Raw genomic sequence first — 22,468 nt, 5'->3', positions numbered from 1 at the left:
CGACAGGCAAGCAATCTTCCCGCTGTAATTATTTTAGGGATCTTAGACCACCTGATCTGGCTTATAAGCATAAGTGAGAGCAGAAGCTAGGGGTAACATATGAGCCATCTGACTGATATTCTATGGAACAATCCTTGGCTATCATTGCTATTGCCTCCAATGTTAAGGAACATTAATGTTAAGATACTTTATAGATGGTATCTGACTGCAGATCGAATAAGTCACTGGTATCCTCATGCGAATCCCTCATGTTGGCAGGAGTATGGGGTCTCTGATACCATGGGCTCATCTGGTGGATGTGCCCGAAAGCTAAGGCTTTCTGGAAAAGTATTCATTTTCAGATCCTTTGGATTACTGGGCTGAAGATATGGTGGGGTGCTGGTATATATTTTTTTGTTTAACAGAACTATTCCAGTCCTGTGTAATGCTCAGATTAGTTTGGTTCGCCACTTGCTCTATGCAGCTAAACTGACATTGGCTGCTGCCTGGAAGGACCAGGGGGTTCCATCTGTACTTACATGGAGGCTTACGGGTACCGATTATGAAGATTAACCGCTGAAAGATGCAAAACTGTTGGAAAGTGGAAGCGCATTTGGTGTATGTTATGTAATTTGAGTTTTACTAGTGACAGAAATCTCCTCTTTCTGGCTTTTAGTATGTTTGAGGTTTTCTGCTTAGCATTTTTTCCCTTCCTATTTCAATTACTTTGGATCTTTCTCTGTCTTTCAATTTTTCTTTCCTCCCCCCCCTTTGTTTATTTTGTTTGCTTGAAATACAGTTGGGTATAAAAGAGAAGTTTGATAGGGTGATATGTTTTTCCTTTTATTGCATTGTTTTTGTTGATAATTATCATTGTGTTTTGTACAGCTTTTGCAAATCTCAATACACAAAAAATGTTAAATATACAAAAAAAGAAACTCTGTCTATTAGGTCAGAAAATGATCCATTGAGCCCAACATCTCATCTCTAACAGGGACCAGTCCAAGTATCCAGCAGATCCTAATAGGAAGATCAATTCACTGTTGTTCACTCACAGCTTCTGGCAGTAGGAGTGACTTTCCCTAAGTCTGCCTGGCTAATAATTCTTAACAGATCTGTTCTCCAGAAACTCATCCAAACTTTTTTTAAACACAGCTATTCTACTGGCTTTGACCACGTCCTCCAGCAATAGATTCCACAATTAATAGTGTGTTAACTAAAAAATACAGGCTTATGTTCTTCTCAGTATGACTTCTTCAACCACGCTCTAAATATAGCAGTCGAATGGATTATAACCAATCTCCACGTGCTTGCCCAAAACTGTTGAAGTTTCAAGTTCTTTTTTTTTCTTTTTTTAAATGTAATATAAACCAAAGTAAGATAACACCAAATAACCTTTACGTATACAACTTCAATATCCATGATCACTAACGTTGAGAAGTTTCAAGTTAGAAGCCATGATATATTCATGCAGGTGATATATTAGTCGTCATTGTCATCAATTGCCAAGTCATTAGTTCGTCTAAAGGGTTTACAGTTCCTAAAAGCAGGGAAAAAGAACCAATACAAAGATGATGGCAAGAATTTAAATCATAATTAAAAAAAAACCCAAATAGAATAGAATATTGCTAAACTAAAAAGTATATTTTTGTTGGAGAAGTCTAAAGTCCCACTTTCCATTTGTAGAAATATGTAGAGGAAAACAAATTATGCATTGCTTGCTTAATAGGGGCTGTTTGTTCATTTTATCTTAACTAATCGCAGCACCTCCACATCAGAACCCTAAACTGGCTGTCTAGATGAAGGAAATTTTTCAGCTGTGTTTAAGGCACCCAGGTGCTCCTTTTACCAGGCTGCAGCAAAAGGGGGCCTGTTGTGGTGATGGCGCATGCATTTGACGTACGCTGAGGCCCCCTTTTACCACAGCGGGTAAAAGGTGGGTATTTCCTTTTTTCAGGAAATGGCTGTGCGGCAAGTGAAGCACTTGCCTCACAGCCATTTCGGGAGGGAGCCCTTACCACCACCTATTGAGGTGGGAGTAAGGGCTCCTGCGCTAACCCAGCGGTAATGGGCAGTGCGCGGCACAGCCCGATTATTGCCAGGTATACACCAACGTTACAAAAATAAAAATATTTTTGTAGCTGTGGATATGACGGCGCACTGACGGTGGGAACTACTGCTGGGCTGCTGCAGTAGCTCGGTGGTACTTCCTTTTTAGCGAGTGGTAAGCCCGCTTTGGGCTTACCGCTGCTTTGTAAAAGGGACCCCTAGATTTTCTGCTGCAAATTTTCCTTTTGTAGGATGTTCAGCCTTGGCTGAAAATGAGTGCCCCCTCTTGCCCAAATCTCAATATAGTGAAGATTGTCAGTCGGCTTTCCAACCCCCAGAGTAGATCCTGGGCCCTTCCATTCCTCCAGAATCATAAGTGGAGATTCTAGAGCATTGTCTGTCCTCTATGGCTGGAGGGATGTGATTCCCTCCTGCCAGCACCACTGACCTGTGCTGAATGATGTTGACTAGTAGCAGGTGGCATGGTTAGGCTCAGGTTGGCAATGATGCACATTTGTGAAGAGAGAAGATCCTTCGCAATTGTAAGTGGACATTCTGGAGGAGCAGGGGGGCCCCTGGGTTATTTTTGGTGGTGTTACAGGAGGTGGCCAAGGATCTTTATTATATTGGGTGGTGAAACAAAGGAGATTGTGGCCTTGGAGGTGGGCTGATCAGTAGCTCAGTTCACGGAGATACCATCTACATTTAGACTAGCTGTCTCCGTGCTTAGTTTTGGCCATATACCTAGCACTGAATTGTAGCATTAAACATCTAAATTATCTTCTCTGCCCTTAATCCATCTAACTGCCCACTTGTTCTTTAGGTGTCTGATAAATTTAGGAATTCAGAAGGGGGGCATTTTCACTTAGGAAGTTCTAGACACCTAGGGGTTTTTAAAATTTCAGCCTCTTAGCTTTTGACAATGCATGTGTTCTATTTTCCAGCTGGTGTCAACAGAATCTCCTACTGGCCTGCTGATCCTGAAATAAGCTTGCAGAAGAAAGCAGCTGGTTACTGTAGCAATGAAGATGCAACGCTTGATGCCAAAGCTGTAGAAAGATTGAAATCAAATAGTCGAGCTCATGTATGTGTACTGCTTCAACCCTTGGTGTGTTACATGATACAGTTTGTTGAGGAAACGTCCTTAAAGTGTGACTTTATTCAGAAAATTGCGAACATGCAACCTGAGTGTAGCACAGACTTCTTTTCTAAATGTAGGCAAGAAACTATCAAGGAATGTGAAGCACTGTTTTTAATTTCAAATGAAAACTTGCATAAAGAAATATTGAGGACTATAGGTTTGGAAAATCTTTGTGAAAATCCGTATTTCAGCAATCTGAGGCATAACATGAAAGAACTGATTCTTCTTCTGGGCACAGTGGCATCCAGTGTACCCAGAGACCAAAATTTTGGGTTTTACTGCAGCAATTCACAACAGACTGATGAAATGCCCCATCAAGGCTTGCCCCAGGACATTGCAAGGCACTGCATGGTACAAGCCAGATTACTGACTTATAGAACTGGTGAGTTGTTGCATTATATTTTTTATTTATTTATTTGTTACATTTGTATCCCACATTTTCCCACCTATTTGCAGGCTCAATGTGGCTTACATAGTACCGTTGTGGCGTTCGTTATTCCTTGGCCATTTTCAAATCCAGGCTAAAAGCCCACCTCTTTAACGCTGCTTTTGACTCCTAACCACTACTCTGTACCCTTTTATCCCTTCCTCTTTAATTCCCTTACCTCTTAGTTGTTCTGTCTGTTTGTCTGTCCTACTTAGATTGTGAGCTCTTTGAGCAGGGACTGTCTTTTTATGTATGATATACAGCGCTGCGTATGCCTTGTAGCGCTATAGAAGTGATTAGTAGTAGTAGTAGTCAATAAAAGACTCATTGGGGAATCGTAGAGAGGAAGAGTTATGTAGTGTCCATTACGAGCTTTGGTTTCATTGTGTTGCAGGATTCAGGCATTTAAATTGGGTCGGTAGGGTATGCCTTTTTGAACAGGTTGGTTTTTAGTGATTTCCGGAAGTTTAGGTGGTCGTACATTGTTTTCATGGCTTTTGGTAATGCGTTCCACAGTTGGGTGCCTATGTAGGAGAAGCTGGATGCATAAGTTGAGTGAGTCATCTCTCGCCAGAGTGCCGGGATCTCCCGCTGAACAGCTCCATTTCTGGGGACAGCAGGAAATGCCTTCATTAAATGTCATCATCTGCTGCTACTGGTCTTGCGGCAGCAGGAAATGATGTTTTACAAGGTGTCTCCTGTCGCAGGAAAGGGAGGCTGGGCAGGGGCAGAGCTGTGGGTGGTTCTGGGCGGAGCTATGGGCAGGTTGGGTGGAGCTTGGGGGAGCTATGGGTGGGTTGGGGTGGAGCTATGGGCAGGCTCTAAATCTCCTTCCCTGGAGGCTGACCCCCTTTGGCATCTCTGGAGAGACCATGATAAAATGAGGAATTTAGTTAGAAAGAAAAGCTAAAAGGAGCAGTTGCCAGGATCAAAAGCTTACATGTGGTGTGAATATTATTTTAAAAATAATTTTGGAAGCCCAGATAAAAATATATTCCATTTGTTAAATAAAGATTGAAGAATGCCAAACAACAACCAGCATGGCTTAATGGTGAGGTGGAAGAGACAGTAAAAGTGAGAAGGAAATCTTTCAGAAAATGGAAAGCAGACTCTAATGAAGAAAATATGGATGAGCACAAGTACTGGCAAGTTAATAAGGCAGGGCAAGAGACGTTTTTGAATAGAAGCTTGCTGTTGAGGCTCACATTTACTTACTTAAAATATAATATTCATTTGTATTGATCATTTTTTCTTTGTTCCAGAGGATCACAAAATAGGAGTTGGAGCAGTAATTTGGGCAGAAGGGAGATCTGTAAGTATAAAAATAAGATTTTCATGTTCCTATCTTGGTCATATGTACAAAATGTGTGTAGGTTTTTATATTGATTTTGATTCACATTTACCAAAGGAAAAAAATTTAGAACATATTAAGGGGCCTATTTACTAAATAGTATTAGATGTAATTAGATTGTAAGCTCTGTTGAGCAGGGACTATCTCTTTATGTTCAAGTGTACAGCTCTGCGTACGTCTAGTAGCGCTTTAGAAATGATAAGTAGTAGTTCAGTGTTTAACGTGTCTAACAGTAACACGCCATTAACAGCACATTAAACTGCTGCACTGAACTAATATGGAAATTTCAATCAGGCAGTGTGGCATAGACAGTGATTGCAGTTTGCATTTAATGAAGATGTTATTACTGTGTGTTAACTTTTATATTACTTGCTACATTACCAATTAACATCTCTTCCAGAGGTATAGATAACTGTATTCAACATTAGCAGCTACGCTGTTAACATACAGTAGCAACTGTTGCCCTACATGAACAGCATGGCTGCGTTTTCCAGAGTGCTGGGAACAGTTTTCATGGAGGTGTGGCAACTTCCAAGGGATAACTTTTGTATATTACGCATGTTAGGTGCAAAACCTTTATGGTTTAAATTATAGGCCTCTCTTTCCTTCTGCCAGCTAGCTCAGCCATTGGAGAAACAGTCACAGGTCCCTCTGGAAACCAGCCAGCCAGTAAGGGAGCAATTCTATAAAACAGGCTGTAACATTTATGCATGTACTATGCATGTAAATGTTTAGATTATACATACCATATATGTGCACACACGTGCATATATGCTTTTCCATCTATATGCTATTCTGTACGTGTGTGAGTATAGTCTGTAGTGTTCATTTCACAGGTTGCATACATGTTGGCAGAGTCCAGGTGGAGTATGGTTGGAGCACACGCTTATGCACATATCTTATGGAATACCATAAGATATGTGCCTCTCTCCAGCACTTAGGTGCGATCATTTGTACTAGCTCTGTGGCTGGTATAAGTGATTGTACCCTAATCACAAATACATACTTCCTTAGCATCCAACTATACGAGTCTGCACAAGGAGGTGGTATTCCCTTCCTACCAGCAGATGTAGGTAGAGAAATTGGTTCCTTCCAGTGACATCCACTGGTACTTATTGTCCTGCAATGGCAGAAGGATGTAAGTCTATTCTTGCTGATTTGTGGAAAAAAAAAAAAAAGAAACGTGTTTTGCTTGATATCTCTGCAATGAACTTAACACTTTTGCCTCTATATTGGAGATCCTAAAGGGGCCATGCAGAAGTCCAACTTAGGACTTGAATCTGATACTCATTGTGCTTATAGGAACCTCCTTTGAGCTCTTGAGGCCAGCATCACTTGCTTCAGCCAGGAGTGGGTTGAAGCTTCAGGCTCTCTCCTATCAGGATCCATATCTCACCTTCTCAGAGGACTCGGTGTCCATTCACTCAGTCCCCTCTTTTCTCCCGAAGGCCATCTCTCCCTTCCATGTGAATCAGGAGGTTTGTCTTCCATTTCTTCTGGGCGGCTACACAAGCCAGAAGACTCCATAAGTTGGGTGTCTGCAGAGTCCTGATTAGGTATTTGCAGGAGACAAATCCCTTTTGTCTCTGATCATTTGTTTGTCCTTTTCCTTGACCCACGAAAGGACCAAGTGGCATCAAAAGCTTCCATTGTACACTGAAGGTGGCCATTGAGGCTGCCTATATTTACAGAAACATGCAGGTTCCTTCAGACCTGGGAGCACAAACAACTCGTTCACAAGTTTTTTTTTATTGGGTAAACACCACTTTCCCTATTCCCCGATTGTTTTTGTACCTTGTTGAATGCTCCACAGCTGTGCAGCTTGTATGTATTTGATTTAGCTGGAAAAGGTACCCATCAATAGTACATGTGCTGCAAAAACACCAATAAACACCGATTTTATTTTTTCATACCCTTTAAGGATCCCCTAATTAGCAGCAAAATAAAACACCTAAATTAACATTTATGCACTTTAAAACAAGGCCCTAATATCTTTCTAGCAAGTACATTTTGTGTTTATCTTAAACTGATATTTTCGTGTTTGAATCTTTATTAGTTTTAACAAAACCCAATCTTGCACAGTACTAACTGCTATACAGACAACATCAGAAGCACGCAGCCAATTAACAATAACAGTGACATTCCATTCACCCACTCCCTCCCCACTAAACCTCCCTCTTCTCAAAAACCAGAACCCTCATCCACACTCTTATCACCTCCCGCTTAGACTACTGCAACTTGCTTCTCACAGGTCTCCCACTGAGCCATCTCTCTCCTCTTCAATCTGTTCAAAATTCTGCTGCACGACTAATATTCCGCCAGTGTCGTTATGCTCATATTAGCCCTCTCCTCAAGTCACTTCATTGGCTCCCTATCCGTTTCCGCATTCAGTTCAAACTCCTCTTACTGACTTACAAATGCATTCACTCTGCAGTTCCTCAGTACCTCTCCACTCTCATCTCTCCCTACACTCCTCCCCGGGAACTCGCTCACTGGGCAAATTTCTCTTATCTGCACTCTTCTCCTCCACCGCTAACTCCAGACTCCGTTCCTTCTATCTTGCTGCACCGTATGCCTGGATTAAACTTCCTGAGCCGGTACGCCAAGCCTCATCTCTGGCCATCTTCAAATCTAAGCTAAAAACCCACCTCCTCGATGCTGCTTTTAACTCCTAAACCTAACCCTTCAACTGTCCCCTATCCCTGATATGTCCTGTCTGTCCTAACCCTTATCCCTTACTTATCCTGTCTGTCTGTCATAATCAGATTGTAAGCTCTATCGAGCAGGGACTGTCTCTCCATGTTCAAGTGTGAAGCGCTGCGTACGTCCGGTAGTGCTATAGAAATGATAAGTAGTAGTAGTAGTAACAGTAAAAGTCCCACCCTTCCGCCCCGGGGTGCTCCAACCTTAATTACATTTGCAAATTGTACAGCAGTGCACAGGCTCTTTTTATTCTCACTTTCCAGACTTGCCTGGTGCATGTGCATATGTAGTATTCTTAACAGCAGCCACATTACAATCACTGGGCTCTGCTGGCTGTCTGCTAATCAAACAGTGGGTGCCAGCAGGTACAAGGTCACGATGAGGGGCATAATTGAACGAAAACGCCTATCTCCATGGGCGTTTATCTTCAAGAACGGGTCCGTGAAGGGGCGGACCGAACCGTATTTTGGGAAAAAATAGACGCCCATGTTTTATTCAACAATGTGTGAGCTGGGCGTTTTTGTTTTTCAGCGATAATGGAAAATGAAAGCGCCCAGCTCAAAAACGAATAAATCCAAGGCATTTGTTCGTGGGAGGGGCCAGGATTCGTAGTGCACTGGTCCCCCTCACATGCCAGGACACCAACCGGGCACCCTAGGGGGCACTTTTACAAAAACAAAAAAAAAGGTAAAAGAGCTCCCAGGTGCATAGCACCCTTCCCTTGTGTGTTGAGCCCCCCAAATCCCCCTCAAAACCCACTGCCCACAAGTCTACACCATTACTATAGCCCTAAGAGGTGAAGGGGGGCACCTACATGTGGGTACAGTGGGTTTGGGGGGGTTGGACGACTAATAAGCATTAAGCAGCACAATTGTAACAGGTAGGAGGGATGGGCCTGGGTCCACCTGCCTGAAGTCCACTGCACCCCCTAACAACTCCTCCAGTGACCTGCATACTGCTGTCAGGGAGCTGGGTATGACATTTGAGGGTGAAAATAAAAAGTTGAGAAACTTCATTTTTTGTGGTGGGAGGGGGTTAGTGACCACTGGGGGAGTCAGGGGAGGTCATCCCCGATTCCCTCCAGTGGTCATCTGGTCATTTAGGGCACTTTTGGGGGCCTTATTCGTGAAAAAACAGGGTCCAGGAAAAGTGTCCTAAATTCTAGCTAAAAACGCATACTTTTTTCCCATTATCGGTGAAATGCGCCCATCTCTGTTCGGCAGATAACCACGCCCCAGTTCCGCCTTCGGCACACCTCTGACACGCCCCCATCAACTTTGTCCGCATCCGCGACGGATTGCAGTTGAAAACGTCCAAAACTCGGCTTTCAATTATACCGCTTTATTCGTTTTTGTGAGATAAACGTCCATCTCCCGATTTAGGTCGGAACTTGGGCGTTTTTCTCATTCGATTATAAGCAGGGATGTCTCTTTTTTTTTTAATGTTTGAATATTTTATTGAGCATCATTACAATACAACAATGTAAACTTCTTCATTTTTCTCCCACATTTCCCCCCCTCCCCCCCTCCTCCCCCTCCCAGCTCTATGTCAACTGTCCTTATTGGGTTAATCGCTTAAATCGAGACCACAGTTCAGAAGATGGGCTGTACCTTCCCATTCTTTTGTCCGTTAGTTGCTCCAATTCCCCGACCAGGGAAAGTTTCAGAGTCCAGTCCAGCTCTGAGGGAGCCACCTGTTTCTTCCAGTGCATTGCAATGACACTCTTAGCCGCTGTTAAACAAATCCTCTTTAGGCGCCTCTGCCATTTAGTTCCTCTTCTGTTACCGAGACCCAAAAGACACCAATGCGGCGTACATTGAAACGGCTTATTCGTACTTTCTGAAATTTTTGTCGTTACTGTCTTCCAGAATGTTTGTAAAGTCCGGCACGACCACCAAATATGCAAAAAAGTCCCCTCCTCATCTCCACACCTCCAACACAGTGAGGATGCCGAGGAGAACATAGCATGTAGTCGATGCGGGGTGTAATACCACCGCGACAATATCTTAAAAGCATTTTCTTTTAACAACACACAATTCGAGGCTTTTTTGACTTCTATTACTATAGCCTTCCACTCATTTACTGTAAATTCCCTTTGCAGATCCTGTTCCCATTTTATCATATAAGCACATTTCTCAAAAGATCTACCTCTGATCAATTTGTACAACATAGATATAACTCTTCTCATTTTCCCCAATGATCCCCACAAATTTTCAAGTTCCTCGTATTCTTCCGGGTCCCTTTTCAACCACCCTTGTTGGCTCATATAATGCTTGACTTGTATATAAAAATAAGTATCTCCCGCACCTCCCCCACACTGTTCCCGGATCTCCTCTAAGGGTCTTAACTCCCCATCATCCAGAAGATCCCTAAAACAAATCAACCCCTCCTCTTCCCACCACCCTGCAACCTGGTGGCCCATTCCCACTTGAAAAGCCGGTTCCCAACCTATACCTGCCATTGTGGAAGTTTTCCTCTTTATCCAGAACCTGGTTCTGAAAGAGGCCCACAAGGTCAACAGATGGTTCACAAATGGATTCGTTGTCATTTGGCCATATACCCTCGGTTCTAGTGAAGCCCATATAACCGACTTCAACTTATAACCCTGCACCATCTCTTGGTCTAAACTAGCCACCACCGATGGAGACTCCTGACTCCATGCCACCACAAACTTTACCTGTGCAGCCCAAAAGTACCATTCCAAATTGGGCACCCCCCTCCCTCCCAGGTCCACCGACTTCCACATCAATTTCCTATGTATTCTCGGAGCTTTACCCCCCCATATAAATTTCATAATCTCCCCCTGAAGCTTATTTATTTCCTTTTTAGGTACCTGCACAGGCAAAGTCTGAAACAGGAACAAAATCCTGGGTAAGATGTTCATTCGTACTGTTGCTATTCTCCCCCACCAGGATAGCCACTTACCCTGCCAGCCCGCCATGTCCCTATGTACTTGTTGAAACAACGGGCCATAATTTAGTGAATATAGCTGATTCAACTCAGAGGGTATCTGAACCCCTAAATATTTGATATTGCCCTTCTTTAGTCGAAATGAGAACCCCTGTAGCATTTCTTCCAGTCGACCCTGTGGGATAGTCACCCCCAGAACTTCAGACTTGTCATAGTTTATCTTAAACCCTGAAATTCTACCAAATTGATTAAGCTCTTTCACCAAGTTTGGTAAAGTCGTCAGGGGACTCGTGACAAAAAACAGAATATCGTCAGCAAATAATGCCAGCTTGTGTTCCCTGCCCGCTACCACCATCCCTTTTATGTCGCCCATCTCCCTTATCCTCTGCGCCAGCGGTTCAATCGATATCGCAAACAACAAGGGAGATAGTGGGCATCCTTGCCTCGTACCTCTCCCTATCTTAAATGCATTAGAATACTCCCCATTTACCTTGATCCTTGCCGAGGGTCCTTCATATAACCTTTGCAACCATCCTATCAACCCCTCTCCCACACCAAGATGCCTCAAAACCTCCCATAAATAGGGCCACTCCACCCTGTCAAAAGCTTTTTCAGCATCTGTGCTTAGCAAGGCCATATGTCGACCCTCCTGTTGAGCCTCCCAAATCATATGCAGTGTACGGCGTATATTATCGGCTACTTGTCTCCCCGCTACAAACCCTGATTGATCTGGGTGGATTAATTTGGGCAATATCCCCCCTAATCTGTTCGCAAGGACCTTAGAGAGAATCTTAACATCCAAATTAATTAAGGAAATTGGTCTATAAGATCCACACGCAGAGGGGTCTTTGCCTGGTTTCAGTATGAGTGATATACCAGCTTCATGCATACTAGAAGGGAGGGAACTGCCCTGGAAACAAGCATTTCCCACCCTTACCAACAACGGCCCTACCTCCCCAGCAAAGATTTTATAAAACTTTGCAGAGTAGCCATCCACCCCTGGGGCCTTCCCTCCTTTAAGTCCTTTTATTACCTGCCTAATTTCCTCCAAATGAAAGGGGGCCTCTAGCTGTTCACAATCCTCACGAGATAACTTGGGCAACTTAAGAGAGCACAGTTCCTTTCTAATTTCACCTTCCTCCACTCCTATAGTGCTAGTATATAGTGTACTATAAAATTTCAAAAATTGCTCTCTAATCTCTCTGTCCTTGTAAAGGATCTGGTCCCCCTGCCCTTTAATTTTGGTAATCAGCGAGTCCCGTTGACGGTGTCTCAAACAGTTAGCCAGCATCCTCCCTGACTTATTACCAAATTCAAAAAACTTATGCTGGAGACGTTTCCTCAGGAACTCCACCCGCTCAACCTGTATTTGATCCAAGGCCACCCTCCATTTACGTACCTCGCGCAACTCCTCTCCCAACCCCCCTTCCTGATGTTTACGCTCCCAGTAGGCCAACCTCTCCCTGGCTTCCAGTTCTTTTGCCTCCCGTTCCCGTTTTTTCCTGGCACCCCATTTAATTAGGTGACCCCGTACCACCGCCTTTAAAGCATCCCAGAGTGTGCCCTCCGATACCTCCCCTATGTCATTCATACTACAGTAATCTTGAATTACCTTGCGTATATCCTCACATATCTGTTTATCGCCCAAGATGCCCTCATTAAGCCTCCAAAATCTCTGTTTATCCTCTTCTCCCAACCCCTTCAAGTCAAGTTCTACCGGGGCATGATCAGAGACTGAAATAGACCCCACATCTGCATCCACAACGTGTTCCCATAAAACCCAGCTACACCAAATCATATCAATACGTGTATATGAGTTCTGCGAGTGAGAAAAGAATGTATATGCCTTCTGGGTCGGATGTTTAAGTCTCCAGACCTCCAGGAGATCCAATCTCGAGGCCAGTGCCCTCAAACTCCGAGTATAAGGCTTGTGTACTGTTATGTGTCCCTTAGAATGATCCATAGATGTATTCCACAAATTAAAATCTCCTCCCATAATCATCCCACCTCTTTGAAATTGCAAAAGTTCCTCCCTTATATGCTCAAAAAACTCTCCCTGACCAGAATTAGGTGCATAGACATTCACAATTGTCACAGATTTCCCATATAAGAGCCCTCTGACCGCTAAACAGCGCCCCAATTCATCTCTATAAATGTCATCAGTTACAAATGGAGTCCCTTTCCGAATATAAATGGCCAAACCGCCCACCTTTCCCCCTCTTTTGTCAAAGTGTGCAATACATTCACTGTAGGCCCTCTGCTGTAATAAATGTGCCTCTCGGCGTCTAATGTGTGTCTCCTGCAGCAAGACTATATCCCATCTACTCCTCTGTAACTCCCGATATACCATATTTCTCTTCCTCTGCGAATTTAACCCATTCACATTCCAAGTTCCCACCCTCAACCCTTTCCCTCCCTGTACCCTCCTCCCGCCCCCCTGTTGCTGAGCGGTACCATTTGCCGCCAGCCTAATACTGTAAGGAAATAACCCCTCGCCAGAGCTGACTCCCCCCTCGCCCCCTCTGTTTTTCCCCCCTCCCCCCAAACTCGTATTCCCTCTCCCTCCGCTCCACCTTCTCCAATCTCATTACATTATAACAGTGTAGAAAACATCCATTCTCTGAACTCATAACAGAAGATAACTATTGCAAACCCTGTCCGGTAACCCTCCCGGGCTACTCAACCACCTATAACTGTGGTGAACTGAAACCAGTAGTGTCTCATACTTTCCATCAGGGTACTCTGTCCATTTCCGGCCTATGTGAGCCCGGTCCTTTGCGAGAGCCCGCCTTTTGCCACGACGATCCTCTCTTCTCGGTTGCTGCCTTCCCTGGTTTCCCTGTATCTCCATCAGATGGCAAATTGTTACAGCCAAGCTCCTTCAGCACTTTCCATGCTTCAACCAGCGAGGTCACCCTCCTCGTGTGGCCCTCCACTGTAAGCTGCAATCCAAACGGGAAGACCCATCTGTACCTGTAATTGGCCTGCTGTAGAAACTTGGTCAGATCTCGAAACTCTCGTCTTCGTTGCAGCGTGCCCAGGGCTAGGTCTTGAAATACTAGCACTGTTTGATTGTCCCAGGGAATTTCACCCATCAATCGTGCCTTACGCCAGACCAGATCTTTAGTCTTATAATCCTTAAAGCATGCCACTATATCCCTGGGCTGTTTATCTCTTCGGGGTCCCAGGCTTCTGTGTACCCTATCAAATTGTATCTCAGTCCCATCTCCAAGCATGTGTTCATCTCCTTCAGATGCCAGGATAAAGGCACAAATTGCTTTCACCACCTTAGTGCAGTCCATATTTTGATCCGTTTCTAGGACCCCTTTGAATCTTAAATTATTTCTTCTGGATCTATTTTCTAAGTCCTCAAGATCCAACTGCATTTTATCTTTCTCTGCACGCAGGGAGCCAATCTCTGTTTTCAATTCCAAGATGTCTCCCTCCACGTGCTCCAGTGCTTCCTCAGCTTGTTCCACCCTGGTGCCAATTTCCCTCACCTCTTTCTGAATGTCCACCACTGCATCCTTGATTGTTTTCCTCACTGCCGCCATTTCAGCTTTGAGCGCTTTAAACCAGCGTGTTACCTCCTGCTTCGTGAGTTCAGTATCGCTCTCCTGCTGTTCCATCAGCCCCTCCGTATCCGAGCCCGAGTCCGCGTCCGCCATTTTGTCTCGCGCCTTGCGCGGGGTGCGGCTCGATGTTGCCGCTCCGTCCCGCTGATCAGCGCTGTATTTAAATTTCTCCAGGCGCTTTCGGGTCGCCATCGATCCCCGGACTCAGACCGCCTAAATTCGCGATCGCGGTTTCGCTGGGGGAAAATCACTGTTTTCACTGCTGCCCCGACGGAGCTCAAACTTCAAGCAGCCATCTCTGACGGTGACGTCACTTCCTCCCAAGCAGGGATGTCTCTTAACGCTTCTCCCTTCATGAATCTGAGTGGGAATAATGGTACTTGGCATGCCATATAGTACAGACTGTTTTGTTCATTTCTAGTAACTGTGAAACTCCTAGTTTTGTTCAAGCTTTTACGGCAGCTTTCCAGATGTTAACCTCAAAGGCTTAAGCTTCACTGGCCATTGGCATATTTAAAGGGACAGCAGAGAAGGGAAAATGAAACCACAGCTTTTATAATACTGGATTTATCTATAATACTGCTCAATAATCAAGAAAGTAACCCAATTTATGGCAGCAAAACTTATCTAATTTTTAAAAAATTTAACTAGACTCTTATTGGTTCTTATTTTGGTCATACTGCTTTATTTTCACTCTTTTGTGCTGGCATATTTTGTTTTGTAAATGTGTTTTTTACTTGAATAGAAACCTAATAAACATTTATCTTTAAAAAACTGCTTTATATATTTTAACACTTTTTTAAATTGAAAGTTGTGTACTTTTTATTATGACTCTGCTGTGCTTTGTAAAGAAAACATCTTCCTACTTGTATGGTCCCATAGCTATTTATCAAACATTGTGCCTTGTTTACTAAGCCGTGCTGTAGGTGCACTAACATTTTAAGCGCACATTAATTGCTAATATTGGACTAACTTAATACATTTTTTGATTAGCTTTTCGAATACTGAAAGGATGCTTTAAAACAATACAGGAACATAAGACCTTTGAAGTCAAAATGATTAAATATTTTGACACCCACCAGACAGGACTTAACAAAGATCTGGGTTTTCTAGCCCATTATAAACCATGACATTTAACTGCTTTGTCATTCTCTGATCACCATGCAGATCTCCCTGTCACTCATCCTCTCAGCCCTCTCTGTTTCTCACCTAGCCCACCCCTCCCTCATACCTACAGACTGTCACTGAAATACTTTGATGTTTCACTTATATATGCTGTTACTTATCAAAATTTGCTTATTTCTGATCTGACGAAGAAGGGCTACCTTTGAAAGGTAATCAAAAAATGTATTAAGTTAGTCCAATAAAAAAGGTATCTTATTTTCTTTTCTATGTTTTATTTTATTCTATTTCTATTGATTACACATCCTCTGGCAAAGAGCTCCAGAGCTTAACTATTCGTTGAGTGAAAAAATATTTCCTCCTATTAGTTTTAAAAGTATTTCTGTGTAATTTCTTTCTAGTCTTTGTACTTTTGGAATGAATAAAGCATCGATTTACTTCTACTCATTCTACACCACTCAGGATTTTGTAGACCTCAATCATATTTCCCCTCATCTGTCTCTTTTCGAAGCTGGAGAGCTCTAACTTCTTTAGCCTTTCCTCATACGAGAGGAGTTCTGTCCCCTTTATCATTTTGGTCGCTCTTCTTTGAACCTTTTCTAATTCCGCTATATCTTTTTTTTGAAATACGGTGACCAGAACTGAACGCAGTACTCGAAGTGCGGTTGCACCATGGAGCGATACAGTGGCATTATAGTATTTTTGATCTTATTCACCATCCCTTTCCTAATAATTCCTAGTATCCTGTTTGCTTTTTTGGCCACCGCCGTACACTGAGCAGAAGATTTCAGCGTATTATCTACTACAACACCTAGATCTTTTTCTTGGTTGCTGACCCCCAAGGTGGATCCTAGCATCAGATGACTATGATTCGGATTATTCTTTCCAATAAGAGTGCTGGCACTACGCAGATTGTGGCAGAAAACACTTTTTAAAAGAAGAGAAGAGGTACCGGATTGCGGGTGGTGGGGGAGGACACCAATGTGCAAGATCGGGCCCCTCAAGTGTGTAAGTTGGAGAAGGGGCTTGATTGCGTGTGACTTGGTATACCATCTGCCTATGTACTTGTCCCAAGTTCAAGAAAGCTTAGGACAAGTACATAGGATCTCTAAGGAAGTGATGTGGAGAATAGATGGTATGGATGGGTTAGACTGGATGGGCCATATGTTCTATATATGCCTACATTTTTCTATGTTTCTAAGTTAATTTTCAGAGGGAAGCCCAGTGCAGATTTTCCCTTTGAAAATGCAGCAGCCACAGGAATGGGGCACCCTTTTCAGTATAGTCATTTGCACCTATTTTGAGACAGAACCCTATACACCCACTGAAATTACACATATGGCTGTCAAACTGAAATTGTCACTTGTACTCTCTCTCCTCTGACCAGTGCCACTGTTAGTCATGCTGTGGCCCAGGGACAAAATTTGAGGGGGGCTTCCAGAACCCTCTTGCAGGCTGTGCCTTCAACGTCAGGCAGGCTTGGGGCCCCCTGTGGCATGGGGCCCATGGCAGTTGCCCTGTTTGCATCCCCTTTAATGCCAACCCTGCTCCCAATCTATCCCTTTTTCGATCATGTGTGAAAATACCTGCATTGTGACCACCATAGGTACTTTTACCATCATTTGCGGGCGGGGGGGGGGAGCAAGTTAATTTCCAGTGGGTCCTTTTCCATGGGTAAACAGTTTATTTGATTGTCTCCTTAGGGTAAGACCATCAAAATGGATTACATTCATTCATATTAAATTAGGGAAAAAAAAAAAGGTTACAATCTGATAGAAGTTGCAGAAAATATAAAACACGACGAAACAGCAGTGGCCAATCAGGCTCTGAAAATTCAGTAGAGGAGCCTGCATGCTATGCCAGCCTATTGAGAGCTGGCTTCCCTCTGTGTGTTAATGCATTGGTGGCCTGGGGTCTGGTAAGGATCTGCACAGCAGCACTCTAGTTCACTTACATTCATTAGTGGTAAGAGTAGCTAAGTAGAATGAGCTTTTAATCTATTATTATTATTATTTATTACATTTGTACCCCGTGCTTTCCCACACATGGCAGGCTCAATGCGGCTTACATAGTAACAATCTAAATAATTACAAAGTCGTAAGAAGAATATACAGTTTGCGTTAAACGCAAAACTAATGGAGCTGACGGAAAGTATGTTAAACATAGGAGGAATTGGGTGCAGAAGGAAATGAGCATTGGGAGGTAGGCGTAGAAAGATGAAAAGGAATGGATATGGGGTAGCAGAAAGGATAATGGGGAACATGGTCAGAATATAACTATTGTCAATAAGAATAGTCTGGGCAAGTTTTGGTTAGGTTGGATCGTTAGGGTAGGCTACCTTGACGAGATGGGTCTTCAGTACTTTTCTGAAGGGCAGAAGGCCGTTAATGGTACGGATAGATCTTGGTAAAGCATTCCAAAGCTGGCTGCCTAAAAAAGAAAAATTGGATGCGTGGAAGGATTTGTACTTAATACCTTTGCAGTTGGGGAGGTGTAGATTGAGGTAAGTACGGGAAGACGTCAAACTGTTCCTGGATGGGAGGTCAATAAGGTAATTCATGTAGGTGGGGGCTTCTCCGTGTAATATCCTGTAGATCATTGTGTGGAATCTATTACAGACTTCCTCAAGAATGTAATACCGATATGAAAAAGTAGGGACTCTTAATAACTTCGCTCATGTTCAAATGACTTTTATAAAACACCTTTTTGGCAGAACTGCAGCTTTAAAGAAACTTGCATTGTTTTGTAATGATTAAAAATGTTGATTTTTCAATACAGCCATTTGGAGTAATCATCTAGGATTGTGATACAAAGTTAATTGATTATAGAAGACTTTTAAGGGAGCTTGCCAACTGGACCCTGGTGTTACTTTACTCAGCAGAGAACACAAGGCCTCAGTCTACTACCAAGACCTTTTGCCATTTCATTCCAGTCTGGCAACTGAGGATGAGTTGATCATGGGTTGCTTTCTTATTATGGTTGGAAACTAGACACACAGGAAGGAATGGTCAAAAGTCTGTGTCCCAAAAATGACATAGACCAGAATCACATTTTCGTATTTTATATCGCATTCATATCGTATGCTATCAGTGTGAACTCAGTGGAGGAGGGAAAGATATCTTAAGATTGAAATTGGTGAGCAAAATGTTATTAATAATATTGTTGGATTAATCATATATTTATAATTAATGTGACTATCCTGCAGCCACATTAAAACCACTCTTAAGACTGTTGACATGCATGGTATTATGCTCCAAAATTGCATCATCTATAACTGCCTATATGTGGTTGGCATGGTGGCGAATTTCTGACTGCCCAGTTTGTGATTCCAGTGTTTAACCTGCACGGAGTAGCGGGTACAGCTTTGGCCGCCCTGGATGGACCATGCAGGTCTACTGCCATTTATTATGTTACTATGATGGTTTTTTGGGACTGGAGAAAGAAATATAGGTATGGAAAGAATGTCTAAGGAAAATAAATTATCAAGGAATATATTTTACAGGCATTCCAACACATTTCTGACACAAGATTTTCTGTGCTCTCCCCCAAATATCAAAATACCCAGTCCAACTGAGTCTTGATTTAGCTGAACTATTTCAGATGGCTATACAGATCTGACTTACCATTAACTATTCTTCTTGAATCATGTTTTTCAGAGTCCAGCTAACTGTGATGGGACGGGAGCTATGTACTTCATAGGATGTGGTTATAATGCCTTTCCTGTAGGTTCGGAGTATGCTGATTTTCCACACATGGATGACAAACAAAATGACAGAGAGATCCGAAAATTCAGATACATTATACATGCTGAGCAGAATGCCTTGACATTCAGGTGATGGAGTGGTTATTTTCTGTTGTGTCACTTGTGTGTGTGTGTGTGTGTGTGTGTGTGTGTGTGTGCCTATTTGTTTTTTTATTGGGCGGAAGGTGAAAAGATTTAGAGAAGGGAAGCAAGGGTGTTTCTTTCTTTCAGATATTTAGTGACTCCTTTTCTTTTTTTTTTTAATTTATAGAAGTCTTTATTAATTGTCATTTAGACAAAGCAAGCCAAGAACAGTACATAACATTTCACACCATATCAAATCTGCAGTAAATGTAACAAAGTACCAGATAGAAACAAGAAGAACAGCACTATCCCATCATCCAATTATACTTCAGAATTTAACAGTTTTTTGAAAAAATTATTTAACCCCTCTCTGGAACCTTACAGCTTCCTTATTCTCCCCCCCTCCCCTCCCTCCCCTACCTCCCTCTCCTCCCCCCTCCCCCCCTTGCATTTCAATTAAGTAATTATCCAGAACAAGCGTTCAAAAAAGGTTTCCATATTTTATCCCACTTAGGCAGGGTTTTCTTTTTAACTGCTGTCAATCGCTCCATCTCACATATATAATGCACCTTTGTAATCCAACCCACCAATGAGGGTACTAGCGGAGATTTCCAACTTCTGGCCAGGTTTATACGAGCTGCCTGTAAGGCCCCTCTCACCATATACCATTGGCTACTTGTTAAGCCCGTGGGTCTCTGGCCCAATAAGAAGATTAAAGGATGCCACTGCACAGATCTGCCCACCCAGGCCTGAAGGCGAGACCGGACTCCCCTCCAGTATGCTACTGCTTTAGGACAGGTCCACCAAATGTGGCCCATTGTCCCTTCTCCTCCACAGTTTCTCCAACAACTCGCTGTGACCTTAGGGAACATCTGGTGCAATCGTTGCGGAGTAAGATACCACCTATAAAATACCTTAAGCGAGTTTTCCTTAACAGCCACTGCTATAGTGGATTTCAAAATACCCTTCTCCAATTGCAACCACTCCTTTTCAGGTAAAGTGAAATTTAGCTCCTGCTCCCATCTTCTACGATGCAAGTGGGATGGTTTTAATTGTGTCCCCAAATAGCCATAAAGACGAGATATCAATCCACGTGTACTGCGAGAGTCCACACACACTTCTTCCAAGGGATGGACCTCCCTCCTTCGGCACTCCACATATGCCGGTTCTTTCAAAAAGTGTATCAATTGCCCATAGGCATAATGTTCACAGGTATGAAGCCTATAGTCCGCCACCAATGTCTCAAAGGGCACCAACTTTTCACCTATATATAGTTGACCTAACATTTCCACACCCGAGGTAGCCCATTTACGAAAAACCGTATTCCCCATTCCCGGGCCAAACATAGGGTTGTCAACAATCGGGGCCAACCCCGACACAAGAGGTCGGCGCTCTTGGAACATTCGGTCCCAATAGTAGAATGTAGCCTGTAACATCGGCGGAAATCGTTCAACCTGTCCCCTATATTTAGCCGGTAGCCACATCAGGTGCCCCAGTCTACGAGAGCCAATCAAGTCTTGTTCAAGATGGACCCATAACTTATGATCTGCCCTTCGGAACCATTCCACAGCCGATCTAGCCTGCGCTGCACAATAATACCAGTACAGGTTAGGCACTCCAAGACCTCCCTCTCGCTTACTTCTATACAAGAATGCTCTTGGCAAGCGTGGTCGTTTCTGGTGCCAAACAAAGCGAATCAGGCCATCCTGAAGCTTAGATATGAATGCCCTGGGGACCCGCAGCGGCAGCACCTGGAATAAGTATAGCAGACGGGGTAATATATTCATTTTAAGTGCAGCTATGCGTCCCAACCAGGACAATTCCAACGAATCCCATCTGTCTAAATCCCTCAGGACCTCTTTCTGAAGAGCTGGGTAGTTAACAGCAAAGAGGTCCGCTAGGTTCCCAGGGATCTGTACCCCCAAGTATCTAATGTCTCGGTCAGTCCACTTAAATGCAAAGGAGGCCCTCAACGCCTCCATACGCTCCTGCGATATCCCCACTGCTAATCCCACAGACTTCCCCGCATTGAGTTTATAGCCAGATACCCTAGAGTAAGTTCCTATCTCTTTCATTAAGTTTGGAAGGGAAACCACTGGATTAGTTAAGGACAGGAGCACATCATCCGCAAATAGAGCAATCTTATATTCCTTATCCCTCACCCGCACTCCAGATATATCTACATTCTCCCGAATGGCAGCCGCCAGGGGCTCCATCGCCAAAGCGAACAGCAGAGGCGACAGAGGACATCCCTGACGAGTGCCACGGCCCAGTTCAAACATTTGCGAATTACCACCATTCACTCTTACACAGGCCCGAGGCGAGGTGTATAGTGCCTGAATCCATGTTCTAAAATAAGGACCAATTCCCACTCTATTCAAAACCTTATCCAGATACCCCCAGTGGACTCGATCGAAGGCCTTCTCCGCATCCAATCCCAGTAAAACCACTGGCAAGGCCCTCGACCGAGCCACAAAGAGCAAATCCAGTGTTCTACGGATGTTGTCCAGGGCCTGTCTATTTGCTACAAAACCAACTTGGTCGGGGTGCACCAGGCTAGGCAGCATATCACCCAATCGATTTGCCAGGGTCTTGGCCAATATTTTTACGTCGGTATTGAGAATCGAGATGGGGCGGTAAGAGGCGCATTCCGTATTATCTTTCTCTGGCTTTGGTATCACCGCCACCCATGCTTCCATCATCGATGGCGGGAAAGGCGCACCCTCACGTACCGAATTAACAACCAACGTCAAATAGGGTGCCAATTCTCCCCCAAAAAGCTTAAAAAACTCATTAGTAAATCCGTCTAATCCCGGTACTTTCCCCGTTGGGAGTGCTTTAATAACTCGAATTACTTCCTTCACTGTCACCGGGGCTTCCAACCCTTTTTTCTGAGAGTCAGTCAGCGCCGACATACCCAGGTCTGCCAAATATTGGTCAATGGCTTCAGTCTGTACAGCAGCATCCTCCTTATAAAGGTTCTCATAGAAGTGGGCAAACCGCTCTCTAATCTTATCTGATGTGTGCAGCATGGAACCCCTAGCATCTTTCATTCTCAGGATGTGTCTATCTGCCCTCATTTTCCTTAATTTAGTGGCCAGCAACCTGCCTGGTTTATTTGTAAATTCATAATGAACTTGTCGCAGGCGTGCATTTACAAACTGCAAAGTCTCATCATGTAAAGCTGCGAGCTCCAATCTTGTTGCTTGCAGTTTGCGGAAGTCAGCCACTGAGCCATGGGCTCTATACCTGTCTTCCAGGGCGCCTAACCGCTCCATGCACTGAGCTAATCTTACTTTATGGGTTCTAGATCTTTGGGTTGCACATTTTATGAAATAACCTCTAGATACAGCCTTAAATGCATCCCACACTATACCCAGTGTTG

General features: G+C 43.6%; 1 protein-coding gene across 1 annotated transcript in view; it reads left to right on the top strand.

Annotated features, from left to right (window-relative positions):
• Positions 1 to 22,468, top strand: part of LOC115468630 (cytidine and dCMP deaminase domain-containing protein 1-like) — a 61,704-nt gene that overhangs the window by 23,706 nt on the left and 15,530 nt on the right. Inside the window, exons 4-6 of the mRNA XM_030200473.1 lie at positions 2,973 to 3,551; positions 4,859 to 4,908; positions 18,914 to 19,089. Coding sequence (XP_030056333.1) covers positions 2,973 to 3,551; positions 4,859 to 4,908; positions 18,914 to 19,089 — 805 coding nt within the window. The remainder of the gene's footprint in view (positions 1 to 2,972; positions 3,552 to 4,858; positions 4,909 to 18,913; positions 19,090 to 22,468) is intronic.

This window comes from Microcaecilia unicolor, chromosome 4 (assembly GCF_901765095.1).
Source record: "Microcaecilia unicolor chromosome 4, aMicUni1.1, whole genome shotgun sequence".
Taxonomy (NCBI): Eukaryota; Metazoa; Chordata; class Amphibia; order Gymnophiona; family Siphonopidae; genus Microcaecilia; species Microcaecilia unicolor.
Note: the sequence above shows the minus strand (reverse complement) of the source record. Positions and strands in the feature narration are given on the sequence as shown.